General features: G+C 37.4%; 1 protein-coding gene and 1 long non-coding RNA gene across 6 annotated transcripts in view; one reads left to right on the top strand and one right to left on the bottom strand.

Moving 5' to 3' along the window:
• Nucleotides 1-19710: 19710 nt before the first annotated feature.
• Nucleotides 19711-21295, bottom strand: LOC148127795 (uncharacterized). The gene is made up of 2 exons (XR_015740038.1): nt 21082-21295; nt 19711-20564 (listed from the first exon to the last, which is right to left on the bottom strand). It is a non-coding gene; the product is annotated as an uncharacterized LOC148127795 (long non-coding RNA).
• Nucleotides 21296-21487: 192 nt separating this feature from the next.
• Nucleotides 21488-23013, top strand: part of DST (dystonin) — a 333471-nt gene continuing 331945 nt past the window's right edge. For 2 of the 5 annotated variants that reach the window (XM_087916037.1, XM_087916029.1), the window contains exons 1-2: nt 21488-21706; nt 22298-22332. In XM_087916037.1, the coding sequence (XP_087772163.1) occupies nt 21526-21706; nt 22298-22332 (216 nt within the window). In that variant the 5' untranslated portion in view covers nt 21488-21525. Of the gene's footprint in view, nt 21707-22297; nt 22360-23013 lie in introns of all 5 variants that reach the window. The other 3 variants (XM_087916044.1, XM_087915986.1, XM_026695189.2) reach the window with 3 other exon arrangements.

The raw sequence follows: 23013 nt of genomic DNA on the forward strand, positions 1-23013 counted from the left end.
ATTTAGGAATAAGCCACAATCATCTGGGTTTCATACACACAAACACACACCTTAAGCTAAGATACTCTGCAGAAATGGAATCCTTTAGCTCCCAGGCATCTGATAAAAGGACCAAAGGATCAGATAAAGGACCTGAGGAAGACACAGACATCATAAGGATGAGAAGGGTGTGCGTGTGTGTTTAATGCAGTCTGTGTTCACTCCTGACAACTGGCTGGACTAGTCCCTGAAGTTTTCTTGGCAAAGTTTTCCAGAAATGTCTTGCCATGGCTTCCTTCCTAGGGCTGTGGGAGGGCTGAGGGAGAATGACAGTAATCAGAACCATCATTAATCTTAGCATAAGAAATAAGAATTCAAGAAATACTGCCAACCAATGAGAACATTTATTGTATTTTTAAATTTCTCTAATAATTGGGATTCTCTGATCAACATAAAGTACATTGTGAAATATTCAGTCAATAAATCATTCATGAAAATAGCATGATAAAGGAACAATAAAGTCAGCCAAAGTAATTAAGACAATGCAATACAGAATTATAGCAGACTAAGGTTTTGTTCAATATTTCTTAACAGGTGGTTACAGCATTTTAAAGGTTTGCCATTTGAATACCTCTGATATGCTGAAAAGGTGATGTATTTACCCCAAGAATAGAAAAGAGCAAACAACTCTCCAAAATCCACTCTTCTTGCAGAATATAAAGATAATTACCATGTTTTCAGAGTGTCCCTCCATAGTCTGTTTTAGTTATAGTACTATACTCTATATATATTTTTGCCCCTTTGAGACTAATAGCAGCCCTGATCCAAATATGAGTGGCAACTGTCTGTTTTCAGATAAAAACTTTAGTCACAGTCCAACATAATAGTTAATCCCAGTTGTTGCTATATCCATTCCAAATAACTGCATGTACCTTGCTCTTACATGGCACCTGCACTGCTGTAGGTGGTAGGCAGAAAAAGTAAATCCTCTATTCTTTTTCATCTCTCCACAATTACACCCATATAGATGGTGATCAAAAGAAGGAGATATGAAATGTTTACTTATACATTTTTTTCTGTGCAGTTTTCTGAGGCTGCAGAGACTATAGAAGAGTATTCTATGAAGACACATCAAGAAAGAATGCCTTGTGTGAGGCAGAGTTATCTTGGGTAGGCCACAGGAGCTCGCCAGGTGAGAGAAAACTCTGCCTGAAGATAGGGAATATGCAGCAGATCCTGGGGATCATACATGATTGGACTGTATTTTTTTAAAACTAAATAAAGATGTAAAGAATTGTTTCTCTTTTGTTGGGGGTGGGGGAGATAGCAGTCAAATTAGGCATTTTTAGAATTTCTGACAGGCCAAACCCAAAAGCTTAGCCATCATTGTTCTGGGAAATGTCTACTCTATAAAATTTGTATAATATGTTACCTGTTGTGGCCCCGATTCCCGAGCCTATGCTGTCAGAGGAAGAGGACCTGGAAGATGGAGAGGAGGAATTGGGAATGCCTTCTTCCCCAGAACCATCCTCCCTGATAATGCCTCAGGTTCCATCAGACAACCGAGAGGAACAGCCTGAGATTAATCAGGAGGAAGGCATATCGGAGCAGCCCCTGACAGGGAGTAAAGAGGAAGAGTGTTGGCTCGATCCTAAGCAGCGTCGTAGGGAGAAACGTGAGCAGCAACATAGGAGGTGTGGGAGGGTCAGAGAGTAAGCTGAGTTATTGAGCCACACCCCACAGGGGATAAAAGTGGGTGTGTTTTCTCCTGAAACTTTGTACAGGACAAAGTTTAACCTTACTTCAGATTTTCTTCGTGAATGATTGCTTTGTGGACTACCTTGTGATTTTTATGAAGTAAAAAAACCATTTATCTCTGTGATTAAAACTTTATTTTATAATTGCTGCCAGCTTGGACTTGGTAGGCAGGACGTTGTGGAACGCTAAGAATATTATCAGTTTCAAAGAATTAACTCTGTGAAGTCCGAGCCAGCTTGCCTCCTGTGTTTGGTGTGTGTGTGCTCCCTCATCAGTTAAGGGAAAGGGAAGGCAAGACAGAACAGTTATCTATGTTGAATATAAACCTATTTTCTGCTACATAAATATTTTGCTTGTTAGAAATGACAACATGAGGTTTAATTTTTTTATTTATTTATAAGTAATTTCTCAGTACACAAGTGTTTGCTGCTTGAAGTTTTAATTGCTTGTACGTCATCTGTTTTAGAAAGGTATATTAATGACTTCAATTATACATACATTAGTCCTCTTCAGAAATGACACTGACCCTGCTTCACCCATTGTTAAGGGCACACCAAGCCTCCAATATCTAAAAACAAGAATATTTGTTTTCATTTTTTCAGTTGCTTGCTTTTGCAGCACATGAGAACATTCTTCATGCAAAAGGTTTCCCACAGTATCTATCTATTTCTTTATCTTGTAGAAAGGTGTCAAAATGCCTTTCTTCTGAGGATTCAATTTTCTCGCTGGGAGAGCTGCAGTGCAAGGATACGGACAACTGCTTGAAAGCTGGATCTTTTTATTTTTCAGGAAGGCAGTGGACAGTGAGAAGTCTGCATTCCTGGGCTAGTTGGCTTCTTATGGTAAGTCCCTGTTTTTTATACCCTTTTCTCCCTTTGTGAGTTGATTTCGTGTGAATGTTTGTATTTGTGCTTAATGTTTCAAATCCTGTTTGAGTTTGTCTTTATTCCTGCCGGAGGGCAAACTCCGCGGGGTGAGGAAGGCAAACTCCACAGGATGGTTAGATTGTATTATTGGTTTTTCCTAATCTCTTTTAGCTTTATAATGGTTTTTTTCATATTTGTTTTGTGGCAATCTCCTGTGTGTCTCTTTTGTAATTTATATTTTTTTGTGTCTTTTGTCTGTTTGTTTTGCTTATTTGGTATGTCCTGTGTTTGTAAGGGTTTCCTTTTCTTATTTGTCTAGTTTTCCTAATTACTTAGGCTTTTGTCTATAGGGATTCTTTAATACCTTTTATTTGATTCCTTTTCCTATATAAGTTTGTTTTATGGCTGGCCTGATGTTCCCCTTGGGCTTTTCCTGTTTGAGTGACACTACTGTCTTCATGAAGTTCCCTTTCCACAATCTATCACCCATCCATCCATCTGATCAAATCTACAGTATATTTCTTCCACATTCCAGGTAGCTTGCAACAGTTAAACCGTATAATATAAATAAAATATTCCCAATAATAATTCAAACCCTTCTTTAACCCTGGCACAATTAATATAGATCATTAATAATAAATATATTTATAATAATGTTGAAAGAAATATCCTTCTTGGTTCAGTTCCAAGTGGGGAAAAAGACATTGGAAACATGGAGGCTATTTGGAAAGATGGTTTAATGGTGGACAGCAGGACCACATGTCTTGGAGCTCCAAAATGAAAAAAACAAAAGGATGATCACATGCTTCAAGGTGAGAAGAGAAGGTCAAGAAAGGCTGAGTTGCTGAGAGTGCCTGGGTTTTATAACCTTTGTTGGGATTTGAATTGGAGCTTGTATTCTGATTGTTTGTCAGATTCCCATGAGGCCATGCAGGGGCAATTCTGTAGGCTGTCCTGAGTTCCAGGTTTGGTTGAGCCTTGCTGGATGATGAAGGGCTTTTGAGCAATTGCTATAGTTTTACCTGGGAGATCTTTATTATGTAAAGTATTCTGGCTCAGGCCTTAATGGCCCACCCATTAACAAAGGTGGGGGTGAGTTTCTGCTTCTGAGGTGAGTTTCTGCTTTTGAGTTTCTACTCTTTTTAGGGGAAACATTCTGCCTTTTTAATATTTCCCAGGATATTTCATTTTCCAATGAAAAGGGTGGGTGCTAACTTCCTACAATAAGCAATATGATAACAAAATTGCAGATAGTAAAACATCAATATGCAAAAGACATTCAGAAGTGTTCAGTTTTGACTGCTTCCAGATGGTTCTCCCCAAGAGGATCAATACAAACACAGTTCTAAAGTACAGTATTGGCATCATAACAAAAAAAAATGTTGACTGGCTTAACCCTCTTCACTTCATGAAAATAGAAATCCATTAGCAATGTCACTTAGGAAGATCTCCTTGGAAGGGGTGGCACAGATTGCCATAAAAAGTCCTATGGGACTTCAGTATCAAGTACTACATATATATACCGTATATTTAAAGTCAAAACTAGTCCTTTGCAGCATATCCACAAAAATCAACAACCAGTGCAGAGCCTGCAAAATGGGAGTAGTAGGCACAGTGAACAAGAGGGCGGCAATGCTGCCCTCATGACTTCTCCCCGTCTGTGCATAGGTTTAGTATTTTTTTTTCCATCTGAAAACAGTGTTATTGCCATCATCAGTAGGTATTTTCTGCTGTTTTTAATCTATGCATTGTTTCCAGTTGATTTGCTTTCATTTTCTTTGCATATTCAAAAGGACTTCGGCAATGCAGATTTTGATCATGACTTCACAAACTTTCTTTCAGGCACTAAGAAGATGGAGGAGAAGAACAAGCTGAGCTGGAAGGAGAGATTAAACATGTCATCAGTTTGGAGTCATTACATTGCCACAAGAGACCTAAGTCCAGCCCTCCATGAAATCCTTTGACCCTTACCTAGTGTTAATTTAACTTTGACCATTAATTGATTAGATTCATGTATTAGAGCTAGCAATAATAAACTCTTCTGTGCTTTGAACTCACCAAGTGATTCTGGTTATTTGAGCCTGACAGAAGGGCTTTTACAAAAGCATTTATTTCTCCTTCACCTCCAACTTATAACACAACAGTTCTTTTTTTTAGAACCAATAGGTAAGCTGAGATTAAAAAATATGAGTTGTAAAAAAAGAAACATAAATTTATCTTTTGTTACGGAAGAGAAGTATGTTAATTTACAACAAGCACAACTCAACTCAATTGTACTGATCAAATGATCTCTAGTTTTTGCAAAGAACACTTAATTTTTGGAGACTATCTTTTCAGGAAATTCTACACTTCCAAAGATATACATATCTCCAAGCCCATAGCCAATCTTGTCTCATCTCCAAACCTAGATAAGGTCAGAAATGGTTCAGAAAGGGAGACCACTAGGAAATCCCAGGGCTGCAAGGTTTGACTATATGGCTGAAAAGGCCTCCTGAAAGAAGAGACAACAAGCCATGTTTCTTGTTAAGACAGCTAATGTAAAGTGTTTGGATCTGTTTATGAAGTTGTGAGGACTTGCTCAAGACGAGACAGATTTTTTACTATTAGGTTGCTATGAAGAACAAGTTAGATATGGGTGTCCAACCATTTGATTTGCCTGGGCCATGCTGAGTGAAGAGGAATTGTCTCGGGATGCATATAAAATATATAATATAGTTAATGTAAAGAAATAATAAACTTCCTTTATTTTTTATATTTTTATGATATCTTGAGGAACTACATTACTGTCCAGGATTGCATGAGGACCATAGGCTTTGAGTTGGATATAGCTGAGTTAGATGAAGAAAAGGTACAGATGACTTTAGAGGATTTTGCTTTAATTTACATGTTCAGGGCAAAAGTTCAAAAAAGGATTGTCTGATGTTTGGAATATAGTACTGTACTTATTTTGCTGCCAAGATACAAAAGAGCTTACGAGTTTTAAAAAAACCTTCATTAGAAAAAGGGTCACGCTGCTTAACCTTGGAAAGACATAGCTCTAAAATTAGTAAGATGTTTCTCCTTTCCCTTTTCTTATAACCTACTTGTCTTTTTCAAATTGATTTCCTTTCTCTTCTTACTGATTTGGTTTCTCTACTGTTTTTAGAATCTCATTTTAGAATTTGTTGCAATTATAGGATGGAGTAGGCAAAGGGAAAAATGAAATATTAGAAATGTGCACCATCTTTCTCTGAAAAGGTGTCAGTTGCTATACCGGTATCTCTAGATTGCCTGCTTTATTGCAGGGACTGCACAACGCTGGCTTTGTGTCGGCAACATTTCTAAATGTTTTTGGGTAGTTTTGTTATTGCCAAGTCAAGGACCTAGAATAAGAGAGATGCATGCATACATTTTTATTACCCTTGTGCTTTATGCATTTCCCATTATGAATCTGTGAGTTCAGCTTTATCCTTATTTCAAATACATTATTTCCCATGATGTACTATGACAACATGCACCCTTAGGATAAAGTCTAGCTGTCTTTTGCTATTTTCCTCAATGAATAATGTAAAGAGATGAAAAAATAGTACAAAATGTCAATAACAGTTCCACAAACTAGGGTTTCGCATCCCTCCAACTAATATGAGGAAATGCTCAAATTAAGAATTTTAAAAATATTTTAACAATGTTGATATTTATTAGAAATTTTCTCATAGGACCATAGAAGATTGAAAAATATACAATTATCCGTATGTATTCCATCAGGTTGGTGACAACTCTTAATGACCACATAAATATATTTTCCCCGTCATATAAATATCAGTACCACGGTTAATATATTTTATAGAGCTTCTGCCACTTTATCTTTATAGGGAAGTTACTGAAATAAATTCATTTTGTAGAATGTAGCTCATTTGCAGAAGTAAAATAAAAACAAAAATACTGAAATATTTTTGCAAAAATAACAATTCCTTAGGAGGATCTGCCCCCAACTTGTCCCTTTAGGTCTTCCAACAACATGCACTCATCATTACTATAACTGAATCTATGCATCTTGTGGCTGGTTGTCCCTTTTCTTTCTTTCCTTCTACCCTTCCCAGATGATGGACTTCTTTAGAGATTTAGGGCTTTGCATAATATATCCAGAATACGTAATTGAGCCTTCCCAGTTGCACCTTGAGTGAGAATTCTAGATTGGTATGTCTTATGAACCACTTATTTGCCTTGTGGATCTGCTGTTCTCAGCAGTCTTCTGTACTCTCAGTGTTCAAAACCACTAATGCTTTTTCTGTCCTGCTTCTTCAAAGTTAATTTTCACAGTTCACAGGAAAGGCATTGCCTGTATGATTCTGACCTTGTCTAGATATGTCATAGTATCTAAACATCTGAAACCAAAGAACTAGTCTGCGCTGTATTTCGGTTTGCTGGTTCCTTTACTGTTGCTAGGTAATAAAAGGTAAAAGCTATCCCTCGATTCAGTCTTCATGGTCACCTCAAAGGTTGCTCACTTTATGTGTTGTCATTAGCATGCTCTTCTTTATCATTTTAGTTCCACTGTTCACTATGCACCTTGAGTTTCTCTACTACAGCTTGCAAATAATTTCCATGTGTGCATATGTGTGTGAACGTGTGCGCGCGCGCGCACACACACACACTTTTGTATAGCATTCTGAAAGTTGCATGATTAACAAATAACTTAATAAGCATGATGTTAAAAAGAGAAAGGAGATACGTGCGAAGAAGATAAAAAAAATGTGACTTGTATTGAAGTCTTAAGATGAAATAGAGGAGTTGCGAAATTATTTGTATTGCACATGAGGTGCTAGACCAATGTCAGATTATAGCTAGGAATATGGTAAAGTGCACACAATAACTGTTTATAAATGAATGTTTCATTTATAATTAATTAATAGAATATTAAGTAATTAATAAAATAAGAATAATTCAGATGATAATTTCATCAATGAAAGTCCCCTTGTCTTTTTCTTTCTAAATAAAATTCCATAAGGAGAGAAATATTGATTAATTGTGTGATAGCACTGGAGAATGTTTTATTGGAAATCAGATTATAATTTTTTACATCTAGTTTATAATGCAAGATAGCATTTCTAAATAAATAAATAAAGTTTTTCTATTGGCCCCTTTCCTCAGATAATGATATTTTTTTCAATACCAGTTTACCTAAAAATCAAATTAAAGATTTACTATTCCCCTTGAGCCAAGAATCAATAGGCAGAACTTCCACATACTTTTACTGTATAATACTGGACTAGAATATGGACTAGAAAATATCACAATCCTTGGCAACATTGGAAGAAAACTAGAGAAAAACAACAATAAGGTGGGTGTGGTAGAACTGAAAAGATTATGGATCTCCAGGAAGAGCTATAAAGAACCAGTTTGAATGGTGGTTAGGGCATGAAGCTAGAAATTGGGAGACTGTGAGTTCTAGTCCCACATTGGATATAAAGCCAGCTGGATGACCTTGGGCCAATCACTCTCTCTTAACCCTAGGAAGAAGACAGGGTCAAACCACTTCTGAAATCATGCCAGGAAAGCTGCAGAGAGTTGTGAGAGAGTTGCTAGGAGTCAACACTGACTGGAATGAACAAAGAAAAAAGAAAGAGCAAGCTATGATTTATTACAAAAGACAGGCTAAGATAATGAGCATTTGCCCATGCACCCATTAACACTTGACTCCTCTTGAAGGCATTTAACTAACTGAAAAATCTGAAGAACCTAAATATTTGTCCACAATTTTATGCAAATTTTGATTTGGCTTAATGTGTTGGCATTTTATTTATGAGTATTTCATCTTCCTTGGTCTAATAGAAATGCAGCTACGCCACTGTCACTTTGATGGTGGGAATTGGCGCAAGTTGTCAGGAGAGAAAACTTAAAAAAATAATAATTTAGAACCTAATTTTCAAAAGGGGCTGCAATGGATTTTTATTATGGAGAGTAAAGGAGCTTAAAGTGAAAATGCTGTGGAGAAAGTGTTAAGCATAGGTCTCACATATTATGCTGAGTCTGACCAGAAGTGTGTCAAGCTATGTCACTAATTTAAAACTCTTGCTTCCTCAACAATCCGGAAGCAGACAACATGGGGTGGAATTGTGTTCCTGTTCCTTCTCACCTTTAGAGTAGAAAGGTGGAAATTATTGGGTTCCTAGGTTCCATAGCTGCATGGAAACAAACCAAGTAAACAAACCTCTCATTCTTAGTCTGAGGAAGGAGAGGGAAATAACCATAGCAGCTGCTCAATATGCCAAATTTGCAAGCAACTAATTTTTCTACCCCATGACAAAAGGAATAGGTAATTACTGCTCAATTAGGAGTGGCTTGTTTGAGACTGCTATTCAGTTATTAGATTTATGTCCAATCGTTTTTGTCCTGGTACTGATGGCTGCTAGCCAATCAGATTGCAAGCTGGATGTTTGCCACAGACCAATGACATGCAAGCTCAGGGAGAACTTTTAGAAGAGTCCTTTTTACCAATATCTTAAGATGGCAACTGTAGAATAAAGAAATCTATTCTGGAGACTTCCGGTGGCAAGGCAAGGACGAACAGAGGTGCAGAAGCCCGACTGTGGTTTCAGTTAATCTCTTTTTGCGGTTGGCGCGATCCTTTGAGGGTGCAGGAGTCCCGGAGAGATTCGTGCTGGCATGGGGGAGACTCGGGTTGCAGTGTGGGGAAGGCAACCCCCCTGCAGTGAAGAGGAGCCCTCTAGAGCCCAATGAGCAAGAAACAGCCTCCTATCAATGGCGGCTCTGAAGTCCGGACTGCCACCGATGTAAAGAAGTGAGTGAGTGACAGTTTGTGAGATCATTGGGGAAGAGTGTGGCAGAGGAAATTAGTGGTGGAGAGGAGGATTGGAATGCCATAGACTTTTATAAGGCTGTTACAAGTGTCTATCTGGAGCCCTAAAAGAAAGTGGCCAAAAAGTGGATGTGAGGCAAGTGAAAGTGAAAAGGCTTGGCAGACAGAAGAGAGAGGACAATAACGAGTAAAAAGGGAAGTTTATGAGGTCGGGAGACTAGCGGCTGGAAGGTGCCTGGAAGTTGTGGAGGATTTGGACTATTTCATTTGATTTTTATTCTAAAAGACTTTATTAAAGCGGAGACGGGAAGAAAATCAGAGCTGACGGAACAGAGACAGTGTGGTGCCACAGGTGATATTTAGAAACCCTGAAGCCATCGTAACAATATAAACCACTTAACAACCCTTTAGGGAACATACTGATCTAATTGAGGAGGTGGTTCCATCTGAAGAAAATCAGGAAAATTGAACTTAGGAATGCTAAGACGTAAAGTAAAAGTGGAAGCTTCCGAAAGTGTGGAGATACCAAGTAATTGCAGTCACTACTCAGCATTTTTTACCTCCCCACTTCCGGTGCGTTTGGAGTGAAAGCTCTCAAACTTAGAGACGGAAAGCTAAAAACTTACTTCAAAATTCCTTTCCCCCCCTTTTTTACTCCTTTTTTTCTGTATACATTTGCTCAATTTTTTTTCCCCTCATCATCTGGCGCTATGATGAACTATCTCTCCTTCTTTACTCTCTCTTTATAATGATTATAAATATGCATACTCGGGAAAGGAAAATTGATTGTTGTATCTGATTGTTAAATAATTGAATTAATTGATTTATTAATAATAGTGATAGTTATACTTTGATTAGATATATAGGGAAAATAGTAAGAACATTAAGTATTATTTAATTAATAAGTATAGGATTTTATGTATTAATATTATAATTTATTGTGTGATCACAATTAATCCACTTGGGAATGAATGTAATACTGTTTGTGTTTAAGAATATTTAAAATAAGGTTAGATAAATACACATATTTATTTATAATATTTCAATATAGTTGGATTTGGATATAATATATTAATATATTAATATATATATATATTTACATGAAGTTATGTATAGAGGCTGAGCATAGACCTTACAAAATTATATATGTGATTTAGAATTTGGATTTAGAATAATACAGTGATAATATTTTTATATATAAATACTTATACTCCAGTAACCAGTTAAGAGCACAGCTATCCAGCAGATAGATAGATTAAGTAATTAGATACCGGTCAATCCTAATACAGAGATTCTATCATTGAATGTTAATTTGGGATAATTAATATAGTACAACAAGAGAAAGAAATGACTTCCACAACTACTACAGCTCTGAAAACTGGAAGAAAGGTCACCCCGACGTTAACAACTACATCGGCAACAACTTCACCCATGGCACAAAAAACCATAGAAGAAACATTACCAGTGGAGAAACAAGCTAACATCTCAAATGCCAATATCCAATCAATTTTTCTGACTTTACAGGAATCGATGACGAAGCTGCAAGAAACAATGATAAAAAACCATAACGAGACGAGAGCAGATATCAATGAACTGAAAGAGGAGATGGGGAAATTAAAAGCAGAAATGAAAGCGGATATCTCCAAAGTAGAGGACAAAGTTGGATTATTACAGCAGGCCTTGGAGAAAAATGAAGCAACAATAAAAGAGGTAGAGAAAAGGACTGAATGAACCGAAAGGAAATTAGAAAGGGTAGATGAAGAGTTAAAGAATGTGAGTAAAGAAATGGAGGACTCACTGGTCTACCCAGAGATGGACAAGGCTGCTACATACTCGAGATTCCAAAATGTAGTGGAATCCAAAGAAGAAGACCTGGAACAACTAATGGCGGGAATACTGGCTGGACTATTGGAAAAGGATAAAGATGACATCTTAAGGGAGTTTGATGAAGTTTACAGGATTATCACTCATTATGTGAGACGCCACAAATGCCCAAGAGAAGTCCATATATAATTTGCGAGAAGAAGTGTCCGGGATATCATATATAGGATGTCAAGAGATGAAACAATCACATATAAAGGTAAAGAAGTCTTGATTCTCAAACAAATACCAAGAAGAATAAGAGAACAAAGACGAGACTACAAGTTCTTAGCAGCTTACCTAAACTAGAAAAGAATCGTATTTAAATGGCTAATCCCAGAGGGGATGTTAGTTTTTTGGAACGAAAGGAAAATTAAAATAGACTCCATGGAAAAGGCCCAGGAATTTTATGAGCGATTGGTAGGTCCAGAAGACCAGAGCAGTAAGGAGGAACTGGAAACAAACTCCCAGGAAGATCAAGGCTATCATAAGAACAGAGATGGAACTTTAGAAAATCAAGGAAATACTCATCTACATCAGGACAGAGAAGAAAGTAGGACACATCTTCAGGCACAAGGTGAGACCGGAACCATTACAAGACATAGAGCAAAACAGAATTAATTAAATGGAAGAAGAAAAGAAATTACTATCAATTAATATAAATGGTTTAAACTCAACGATAAAAAGGAAAAGGATAATAGCTAAACTAATCAAACAAAATGCTGATATAACATGCCTACAAGAAACTCATATAAAGAAAACAGATGAAAAATACCTAGAATGTCTGAAATTAGGGAAGCTATTTACTGCACCAGCAGACATGGGGAAAAAGAAAGGGATTGCAGTATATGTTAAAGAGGATTTGAAAGCAGATTTAATATGGTCGGATTCTGAGGGAAGAACTCTGGTTTTACAGATCTGGATTAATGCCATCCCAATTCTCTTAGTGGTAATCTACGCCCCGAATGGAGACCAAAAAGAGTTTTTAAAGCACCTTTTATGGAAAAATAGTAGAATTGTAAAAAAGAAATATTTGTATCATAGGAGACTTTAATTCTATTGCTGATTATCAAAAAGACCACAGTAATGGGGGGAAGAACAAAGGGGGGGGGGAGAGAGCTTCCCAAGATATGTATGGAAATGATGAAGGAGTTAAATTTGATTGATATATGGAGAAGATCACATCCCGAGAAAAAACAATTTACATTCTATTCAAATCCTCATCAAATATGGACACGAATTGATATGGCATGGATGAATGGGGAAATAGCAAATGAGATAAAAGGGATTGAAATTTTACCTAATGAATGGGCAGATCACAGTCCAATTCAGATAATATGGAAGGGTAGGGAAAAACCCAAGAAAAGATGGATGTTAAATACTCAGTTAATAAGAGAAAAAGAATACACCAACAAACTCAAGGAGGAATCAAATTATTTCTTAAAGGAAAATGATAATGGAGCAACTACAAAGCAAAACATTTGGGATACAATGAAGGCAGTAATAAGAGGTATAACAATCTCTTATAACGCCAAGAGGAATAAGGAAAAATACGCCCAGCAAAACAAATTACAACAAAAAATTAAGGAATTAGAAACTCAATTACAAAGTACCCCAAAGGATTCAAAATTGCAAAATCAGATAATAATAACTAAACATAAACTGAATTTAATTGAACAAGAGGGAATGATTATAAATTTGAATACAACTAGATAAACTTATTTTGAGCATGCTAATAAGCCAGGGAGATGGCTATCATAGACTAAAAAAAAGGAAAGAAAAGAGATTGATATATCAGCTAATAGATGGAAAGGAGGATATACAACAGGAGATAGAACAGAAAAAAGAAATTGCCCATAAGTATTTTGAAGAGTTATATAAAAAGGAAGAAGTTAACGAAGATAGAATAAGAAACTATTTAGATGAAGTGAAGGATAAAGCAATTTGGGAAGAAATGGAAAAATTATTAAACAAAGACATTACTTGGTTTGAATTGAAATCAGCAATATAGAACAGAAAAACAAATCCCCGGGACCAGATGGGATTCCAGGGGAGCTGTACAAGGCAATAGCAGAACAAATAAGACCTCTTATGGTGGAAGTTTTTAATGACATCTTATTGGCAGCCAGGATGCCGGATGGAGGGGGGCATTGATTTCGCTGATCCCGAAGGAGGATTCAGATCCCCGATAGATACATAATTATAGGCCGATTTCACTGTTAAATACTGATTACAAAATATTCACTTCTATTATAGCAAGTAGACTAAAAAGAATGTTAAATGAGCATATATATGAAGATCAAAATGGATTTCTCCCGACCAGACAAATCAGGAACAACTTAAGAATAGTACTAGAAGTCTTAGAATTTTACGAAACCCACCCCGAAAAACAAATTGCACTTATGTTTTTAGTTGCAGAGAAGGCCTTGGATAATTTAAATTGGCAATTTTTAATCCAAAAAATTTATAATATGAAATTAGGCACCAAATTTGAAAATATTATAACAACCATTTAAGATAAACAACAGGCTAATATTATAATAAACGGGGAATATACCTGCCCAATAAAAATAGAAAAAGGAGTCAGACAGGGCTGCCCACTCTCACCCCTGCTCTTCATATTATCATTAGAAGCATTACTAATGCGAATTAGACAGAACCCAGACATAAAAGGATTAAAGGTTAAGAAAGAAGAATATAAGTTGCAAGCGTTTGCGGATGATATGATTTTTTTCATTGAGGAACCAATAGAAAAAGGACAAAAATTGATGAATGAATTAGAACAATTTGGAGCAGTAGCAGGACTTAAAATTAATAGGAAGAAAACAAAATTAATGACAAAAAATTTAACAGAAAAACAGAAAATAGAACTAGAAGTTATGGGAATACAAGTGATAAAGTTAAATACTTAGGAATATGGTTGACAGCACATTGTAAGACACTTAAGGAAAATAATTATGATAAATTGATGCAACAGGTAAAGAAGGATTTAGAAACATGGGGCAAGCTGCAATTTTCATTATTAGGCAGGATTGCTGCTATTAAAATGAATATTCTTCCAAAATTCCTATATATATTTCAGATGATTCCAATCAAAGTACACAAATTTTTTTTTTGAAGAACTTAATAAAATAACTGTAAAATTTATCTGGCAAGGGAAAAAACCTAGAATAAATTTAAAGGCAATGCAGGATATGAAGAGCAGGGGAGGGCTGGCACTTCCAAATTGGGAGTTGGATTATAGTGCAGCCTCTTTAGTATGGTTGAAGGAATGGGTGAATTTAACCAATAAGAGAATATTATTCTTAGAAGGCCATGACTTGCAGAGGGGGTGGCATGTTTTTTTATGGGATATAGGAAAAACTAGCCAGAAATATTTTCACTGACACCTAATCAGAAACTCATTATTAACTAATTGGAAGAAAATACGGAAAAAACACTGTTTAAAAACACCAATTTGGATTTTAACAATGGAGGCGATGATTCACCCAAATAATCTGGATATCACTAAAATGGTTAAATATAAGGATCTACTGGATACACAAGGAAATTTGAAATCGCGGCAAGAACTTCAAGAGCGGGGATTAAAAATTGATCAGTGGGCATATCTTCAAATTCAAAGTAGATATAAACAGGACAAGAAAGAATTTGGAATTAACAATAAACTCCAGCAATTAGATAAAATTTTATTAGGATCAGGCAAAAAAAAGCAACAAAATTTTATAATTATTTATTAGAAGTAGAATTAGAAGAAGAAATTATAAAAGGGAACATGATAGCCTGGAGTAGGAATATAGGACGTAGCATCACCATAACAGAATGGGAAAAGGTCTGGGGTAGAAATAAAATTACAAAATCAGTAGAAAACGAAAACGCCTATAAAATGTTTTTTAGATGGCACCTTCCTCCTTCGAGATTAGCAAAGATGCACCCCAATATGAGTCCAAATTGCTGGAAATATAAAAAAAGGGAGAACTTTTTCCATATGTGGTGTCCTGTACAGAAGCTCAAAAATATTGGCAGAAAATTAGAAATTGGCTGGAAGAAATGACAAGAGAACAGATCGAATTCAAACCAGAATCCTTTCTGTTAGGGGTCTTTGGTAAACAAATATCAAAAAAAGTGAAATATATAATAATACACATTTTGACAGTGGCCAGATTGGCTTTTGCACAATGTTGGAAGCAGCTTCATGTTCCATCAGAGGAGATGATCATTCAAAAAAATTTAAGTTGTGCAGAAATGGACAAATTAACTTTGGCATTAAAAAATAAAGACACTTCAATATACTACAACAGCTGGAACTGCTGGTACAAATGAATAGACCAAAGATAGACTTCACACTAAAAGGCAAAATAGGATAGGATAAATCCATAGTAGTGATACACAGATATATGTAAGGATTAGGTGTGTGTATATGGCATAAAATAAGGATAAAAAAGAGGTCTTACAAACTGTAGAAGATGAGAATATTTTTAATTGTTTTCTATTTTTTTCTTTCTATTTTCTTCTCCCTTTCTTCTTTTTCTCTCTTTCATTTATGTATGTGTTGTTAGTTTGTTTTAATTGTAAAATCAATAAAATTTATTTTTTTTAAAAAGATGGCAACTGTAAATGTAATCATGAGCTTGGCACAGGTTGAGACCAGAAATCCAATAAACAAGTGACAACTCCAAGGAAACAGAGAGACATGGCAATGTGGAATTCAGAGCTCTATTGGCTTCATTAAATAGACCAGATCAAGAAATCAACTCCATAAGAAAGCTAAAACTATTTTTATGAAGAGTTATTTTAATAACAATCTTGCAAGTCAGAATGTCCTGTATCTTCTCTTTCATCTGATATTCTAGTGAAGTTCTGGGAGTGTCTGCCTGATTTGCTTCTGAATGTTGTCTGATTCCAAAAGTTTAAAAAAATGTTTCATCATTTTTGCCTAGGCAAGAGAACTTGCCAAGGTCATCTTCCTAACTCTACACATGCAAGGTATATATAACGGAGCCGAAGCTTGAAAAGTTGTCAGCATTTTCTGTCAGGGAGGGAGGCCAACAAATAAAGCTAGTCAACCTTCCATGCAAATGCACAGCTGAAACATTTGGTCAGAATTTCCTCTTCTGTTGGCCTACTTTTTGGCAAGTTTGTTTGGCTTGCAGAGCTCAGGCCTCTGCTGTTGTATCTTAAAGCATGCTCTGCTTGGGGCTCAATGGCTGAACTCTCCCAGTCACAGTGGCTGATGGGACAGAGATACTTCATGGAGAAAATTCGATTTGGATATTATATTCTTGGTTCCATTAGTGTTCTACCAGAATTGCTGGCAAGATGTTTTTTTTTAAAAAAAAATTTATTTCAACAAACTAACACTACAAGGAACTATAAGGCTGATGAACAAGAATAAAAAAAAATCAAAATTGAAACAAAACTCTGAGTGATTGACAGAGTGTGTTGTGGAACCAATTCAGTGTGTCTTGTGGAACCATTCGTTCAACCAATTTTGGCTTAACGTAGTAAGTGGATCACTAGTCATAAAATGTTTGGAGGATAAGCTAAGCCATTCTAATTGGTCCATTGTTTAACCATAGGCCATGTTTTGCTTAAAGCTAAACATGTCACCTGAATAAGCATGGTTTCAATTTCCAGTTACATTCCACTGTCAAAGAGATTTAAATGGTTTTTGCAATAAAAATGCGTACTAGGCATACATACCGTGGAGTTATTGAGGATTTGGTTCCACACCATTGCAATAAAGCAAATAACGCAATAAAGAGTCACACAATTTTTGGGATTTCCAGTGCATATAAAAAACATATACACACTATATAGTTAGTCGATCATAAAAGACATATTATATTATATTATATTATATTGCCTATTACAGTCGCAAGTCAAAATGGTCATAAAATAATCACATGACCAACCCAATTCTATGACTTTTTGCGGCAGTTAAAGAAACAGTAGTTTTTAAGTGAATACTATGGTTGTTAAGCAAATCCATTGTTTGCTATGGCACATTTTTTCCAAAATCTGAACTGCCTGTTTTCAATAAAACCATTGTAAAATACGGTCACATGACTATAGGATGCTGCAATCATCTGTAAATGTAGTCTAGCTGCTAAGCACCCAAATGTAGTTGTGTGACCAGGGAAGGGGGGGGGGGAACCTTTAGAACTTCAGATCCAGGTTTTAACTCTTCTTTTGGGGGTCATTTGTAACTTTGAACTGTGATTACCAATACGGTGGTCTATTGTAGATGCAATAGTATTTTGTCTAAAAAAAAAAACCCTGTGTATGCCTTCATTAAAATACTTTATTGCTAAAATGCTGGTAGATGGTCTTGCAAAATATTTGCAAAGCATATTCCTATGTATATTTTTTCTACTGTAGTGCCACCCATTTATTCTGTTTATTAATTGATCTAGATAGTTCCGTCAAATAGAACATGATACAAGAGGTGTGATGAACAGTTAAGAACAATATTTTAGTGTGAAATGCTTTTTTAAAATTGGCCTGGCAGTCTCAAGTGGAGATGTTTAGTAATTTTGGTTCTTTCTGAAAGAATTGTAGATAGATGTTCAGATGTTGCAGTTTCTGCTTGTTATGGTTATGATGGGTTTATGCTGCTCATTGCAAAACACATTTAAGTGTTTACATTTGTCAAGTGTACTTGTTGGTTTGCATCTCAAAATATCTCTTAATATGGGAATTATTAGTGAGTTTTAATGTATTTATCTATGAATTGTTAAAATACATGCTACTTAAAAATATATTCAACTTAAAAAAATTAAATAGATCTCACATCTATTGAAAAATCTGGGGTTGGTTGAGCTAATTAATCAATAATCTCTATATAAATCACTGTTAACATGTGTACTCAAATGTACTCAAATAATACTTCCATGGTCCTGAACTGTTTTATTTGCCACTCGTTATCCACTCAAAGATTTTTTCACAAATATTATTGTATTGTAAATCTTTTTCCTGTTATGTCAGTTCTATGTGTACATGTGTGACAGAAATGACACTGTATTTCATTGCGACAAAGTACTGAATGAAGAGTACAGCCTCACCTTGAAGCTATTTGAATCTTTGGAACAACTTAGCATAACCTGTATGTTTTTACAGTGTCTGTAAATATACTGCAGTGTTTAAAAAGACTGCATTTGTGACATCATGCAATACTTTCAATGCATGTATACAAAACTAAGCTATGAATCCTAATATAAATTATCCATGTAAGATTAGATAAAAAAATCTGTATGAAAAAAACCCCTCTTGCTAATTAGCCATGCAGTTCATATCTTTCCTGCAGATTCAACGTGTATTCTTTGACTGGAGTTGCACAACATACTGAATCAAAACTAGACAATCAGGTTTTAATGTAACATTGTGGAAATGCAACCCAGCTTATAGCTTATCATAAAGTATTGTCCAAAATAAAAATACTGGATAAACCACGGGGAACTGAAATGGATACTGTATGTCATACTGACTATAGGGTTTATGTTTAGATAAGAGAAAGTCTTAAAGTTCAATTTTAAATACACTTGCAAGAAAGTGTGCCCCATTAAACACAGTGCAGCAGTACTTTTTAGATATATACTGTACATGCAGAACTTCATGGTACAATTATAAAATAAAGAAGTTCCACAATGCAAAATACAACTAATGCCTATGTTAACATCAGACTGCAATATAGTGTTAGACCGCAAAATACGATTTGATCATGACGATTGAGTATTAAAAAATGCTGAGATTGATCTAGCATTTTAATCCACACATATTTAGTGATTATGTTTCCTTATTAACTAATAATCCAACTGGCACATTTGCTTTGGGCCAATCTGATCAAAATAAATAAATTTAGGATTATATTTTGGGCTCACGTCATAGATTTATAAAATATTCTCTTAATACATTTCTATAGTGGGCAAAAACTATTTCAGTATTGTTTTTTGGCAAAAAAGGAAAAATATGCAATTTTTAAAAAGTATGTACTTGAATTCATAGAATATGGTAAACCATAATTTGCTTGTTCATGGTTTACTATAAATGAAGCTGTGGTTTACTCAATAGAATAGTGCTAAGCAAACAAGGCTTATTGAGTTTATGAATTATCAGTAAACTACAGCAAAATCTTAAGTATTTTATTACAGGTGAACTATTCAATTTCCATATATTTGTTGCGACTATCATTGAAAAAATGGAGCAGGTTCTTTTGGAAAAATATTAGGAAATCTGAAAAAGTTTAGTATTACGTTAACAGACAGGAAATTATGTGTTTTCACTATTGAGAGCATGCATCTGCATAAATATCCAGAATATCAATTCTGCAATATTCTCTATCTGTCCTTTTTGGTATCTCAAGAGTTTCTTTTTGAACTAAATGCATTTTATAAATAAATAAAATTTGCAATAATGATTTAATAATTGCAAAATTGAAGGCAAAAAAATAGATTCTTTTTACTGAACATTTTATCTTTGTGCTGTAACATGAAGTACAGGTGATAACCAGGTCTCTGTAATGACATATTTGGATTTCAAATGGCGTGGCAATCAGTATCAGAGATGAATAACTCTAATGAATAACTGACCTCAGTAATCAAAGTGTGGTGTTGCACACTTAGGGTCACAGGTCTTAGATTTCGGCTGGATTTACTGAATAAATCAGAATTAAACCGGTAGCGTCTTTTCTGACTAACACCTGATTAAAAATCATGAGTTGGAAAAACTACTAGCAGATTTCTTCTTTTATTTGCTTGCCACCATAATCTCACACGGGTTTCTCCCTACAGCGCCTGCTGAATAAAGACGCCCTGGTTCGAACAGTTTTAACCTAGAAACTGGATGAAAGCTGGCGATTTTGTAACTGCACAATCTTCGGCGTTTGCCTTTAGAAGCCGTCGAGTTCAGCGCGCTCCAGTTGGGGAGGCGCACAGTTAAAAGGACCCCCTTCCCAGCTGCAGCATTTGTTCGACGCCTCTTCTCAGCGGCCGGTTTTCACTCCGGCGAGCGAGCGCGTCTGTCAGGAAAAGGAAGCGCGCGAAACACGCCATTTCGGGACTGACTAAAGGGGCCGAAACGGGGCGCGGAGCTAAAGTCCGTGGGTTTCTCCTTCTCGTCCTTTCCCGGGGGTCTCCCTTTCAGCAGCGCCAAGATCTGCACAGGGAAACCACCACCCCCGCCGTCCAAAGCTGCAATCCTCGCTCTTCCCTTGGTCCCCCAGTCTGCTGGTCGGGGAGAGATGATGGTGCCTTCCCTTCAAGGATCGAGCAATGATCCTCCTTCGTTTTCTTCCAGGCTGCCACCAGCTGAAAAAAACGAACAAACAAAACAACAACCAACCCCCTCAATTACTGTATACCTTAAAGCAGCCATTTTTCATTCTGCAGTAGCAGCCGCCCGTGATGTCATCCACCATCAAGCAGCCAATCCCACTACCCGAGCAGCCCCCACTCCTCTCACCCAAGCAGTCATCAGCAGAGGCAGCAAACTTTGGAATCGACCCCTCCACCCCCACCCCCCTGTCCCTTCCCTTCTCCCGGTCCTCGTCCCGCCCCCCCTCCCCCTCCCTCCCACTGCAAAGCGCTTTCCTGAGGGGCGACGGCGTCTTGCGGGCGCCGCGATCGTTTCCTCCGTCTCAGCAACATCATCGCTCCGGAGGTTTTGCGGGGATGCAAGAGCTCAAGGCGCGCGGCAGAAGCGCCAGGCTGCTGCAGGAGCAGCAGCAGCAGCAGCAGCAACTCTGCTGGGGTGCCCTCTCCCTGTCTCCAGGCGGGATTGCAGCTTGGCGGCGGTGGCTGCTGCTGCAGCTGTTAATCCCTCTACCTTTGCTTCGTCTGGATCTCTCCTCTTCCCCTTTTACGCGCGCAAAAAGAAAAAAAAGGGGGGCCAGATCCCCGCTCCTGCCGCCTGCTTCTCTGCTGAGTCACGGGCTGAGGGTCCCTCGCTCTTGCTCTCGCTCTCTCTCCCGAGGAAATCACTAGCAGTCTTAGAGCGCTGCTTGCTGCAGCCATTCGGAGCCCTCATTCCCGGGCCGCGCGCTCATGCTCCTCCTTCCCGGCCGTCTGAAGAGGCGAGCTTGCCCTTCGCTGCGTTTTTCTCAACCCTTCCCGGCTGTCCTTCGGGGCTGATTTCCTCAGCATTCCTTCGGAGCTGCCTGCCTTCCACCCCCCCTCCACCCCCGCACCAGCAATTTATTTATTTATTTGTTTTTAAAAAAGAGCCTCCCCGGATTTCTTCCACACGAACGCACCCAGACCCGCTTGAACCATGATCGCGGCTGCCTTTTTGGTCTTGCTGAGACCTTACAGCATCCAGTGTGCCCTCTTCTTGCTGCTTCTGCTGGTGGGGACCATCGCCACAATTTTATTCCTCTGCTCCTGGCACCGTAAGGTCCAGAAAGGGAGGCATCCGATCAAATCGGTCTTTGCGGGGCGCTCAAGGAGCCGAGGTAAGAGACGCAGTGTTGGCTTGCTCACCTTGGCCGAGGGGGAAGGGAAGGGAGGGGAGGGGGGCATGTTTCGCCGGTTAAACGAGGGGCGGGTGGGGGAATGTCACCCCCACCCGCCGTCTGTCCAGGGTAAGGATGGGTTTCGCCGTTGCGGAGGATGGCGATCTTAATAGCAGGGGTCCTTCCAAAATTTTGGGAAAGGGGCTGTGGAGAGGAGCAGAGATTGCGGCAGCCTAAATCTCCACCCCAGCCTCAATTTTTAACTGCCAGGCTGATGGTTGGGGAACACCCCCCCCCCCCGCCCTTCTCCTTGTTGCTCAAGTAGACTGTAACTTTCCTGTCAACTTCGAGGAGAGGGAATATACATAACGTTCGCTTGGTTTGGGGTGGTGGGGTGTCAGCTATGCGTGGAGAAGACTGCACACTTCCATGGTAGTTGTGGGAGATGGTAAAGGGTGCTTGGAAATAATAAAAAATATCTGACTAATTCTATACAATGTGGATGCTGCTGCTGCTGCTGCTGCTGCTGCTGCTGCTGAAATGGAGACAGATACAGTCCTGTCTTCCCCCTCCCCTCTCTTTTCTTTCTAGATGCTGTAATGAGAACTCATCACTTTCGTTCCGAGGTAATTTATTTAGCACGCAATCTCAAGGTTAGAAAAAAGTTTTCTTCTTGAAATACTTCTCTTATTAAAAATGTATGCTTTAAAAATACCTGCCACCATATTTTTTTTAAAAAAAGTTTTGCATGGAAAATCATGATTGAATGTTTTAATAAGCTGTTTTTTCTTAACGTTATATATTTAATATCTGTATATCCTCTTGTTAATTAAAGTGTTAAATCTTACCTTTATGTTCCTGTAAACTTTTAATTTGCAGGGATATTAAATAGATACAATTCATATGAGACAGAAAGGGGTGATTCGATATTACCCTAGTTGAGCATCTGACTGTTTTGTCTTCAGCCAATGACCACAGTTTGTAACGTAATTTGCGATTTTCATCAAGAAAATCAGTATCTTTCTAAAATTAAGACCTCTCTGCAGGAATAGGGACAATCACTCTTTTAATGTTCACTTTTTTTCTATTATTATAAAAGAAGTACTTCTGAGTTTTCAGTTACAGTTCAAATCTCAGAAAGTTGATTCCCTTCTCTATAGGAGAGGGGGAAATACAATATATTCCACAAATTGACTTTAATATTCAGGCATTATAAGGCATTTCTACTTGAAACGAATATGATCTCAACCAGCCAGCCATTTCTGGCTTCCTACAATAGATTGAGGAAACAGAGCCCATCTAATCTT

The sequence above is a fragment of the Pseudonaja textilis genome, chromosome 1 (genome assembly GCF_049901715.1).
Source record: "Pseudonaja textilis isolate UNSWEBS1 chromosome 1, rPseTex1.2, whole genome shotgun sequence".
NCBI classification, from domain to species: domain Eukaryota; kingdom Metazoa; phylum Chordata; class Lepidosauria; order Squamata; family Elapidae; genus Pseudonaja; species Pseudonaja textilis.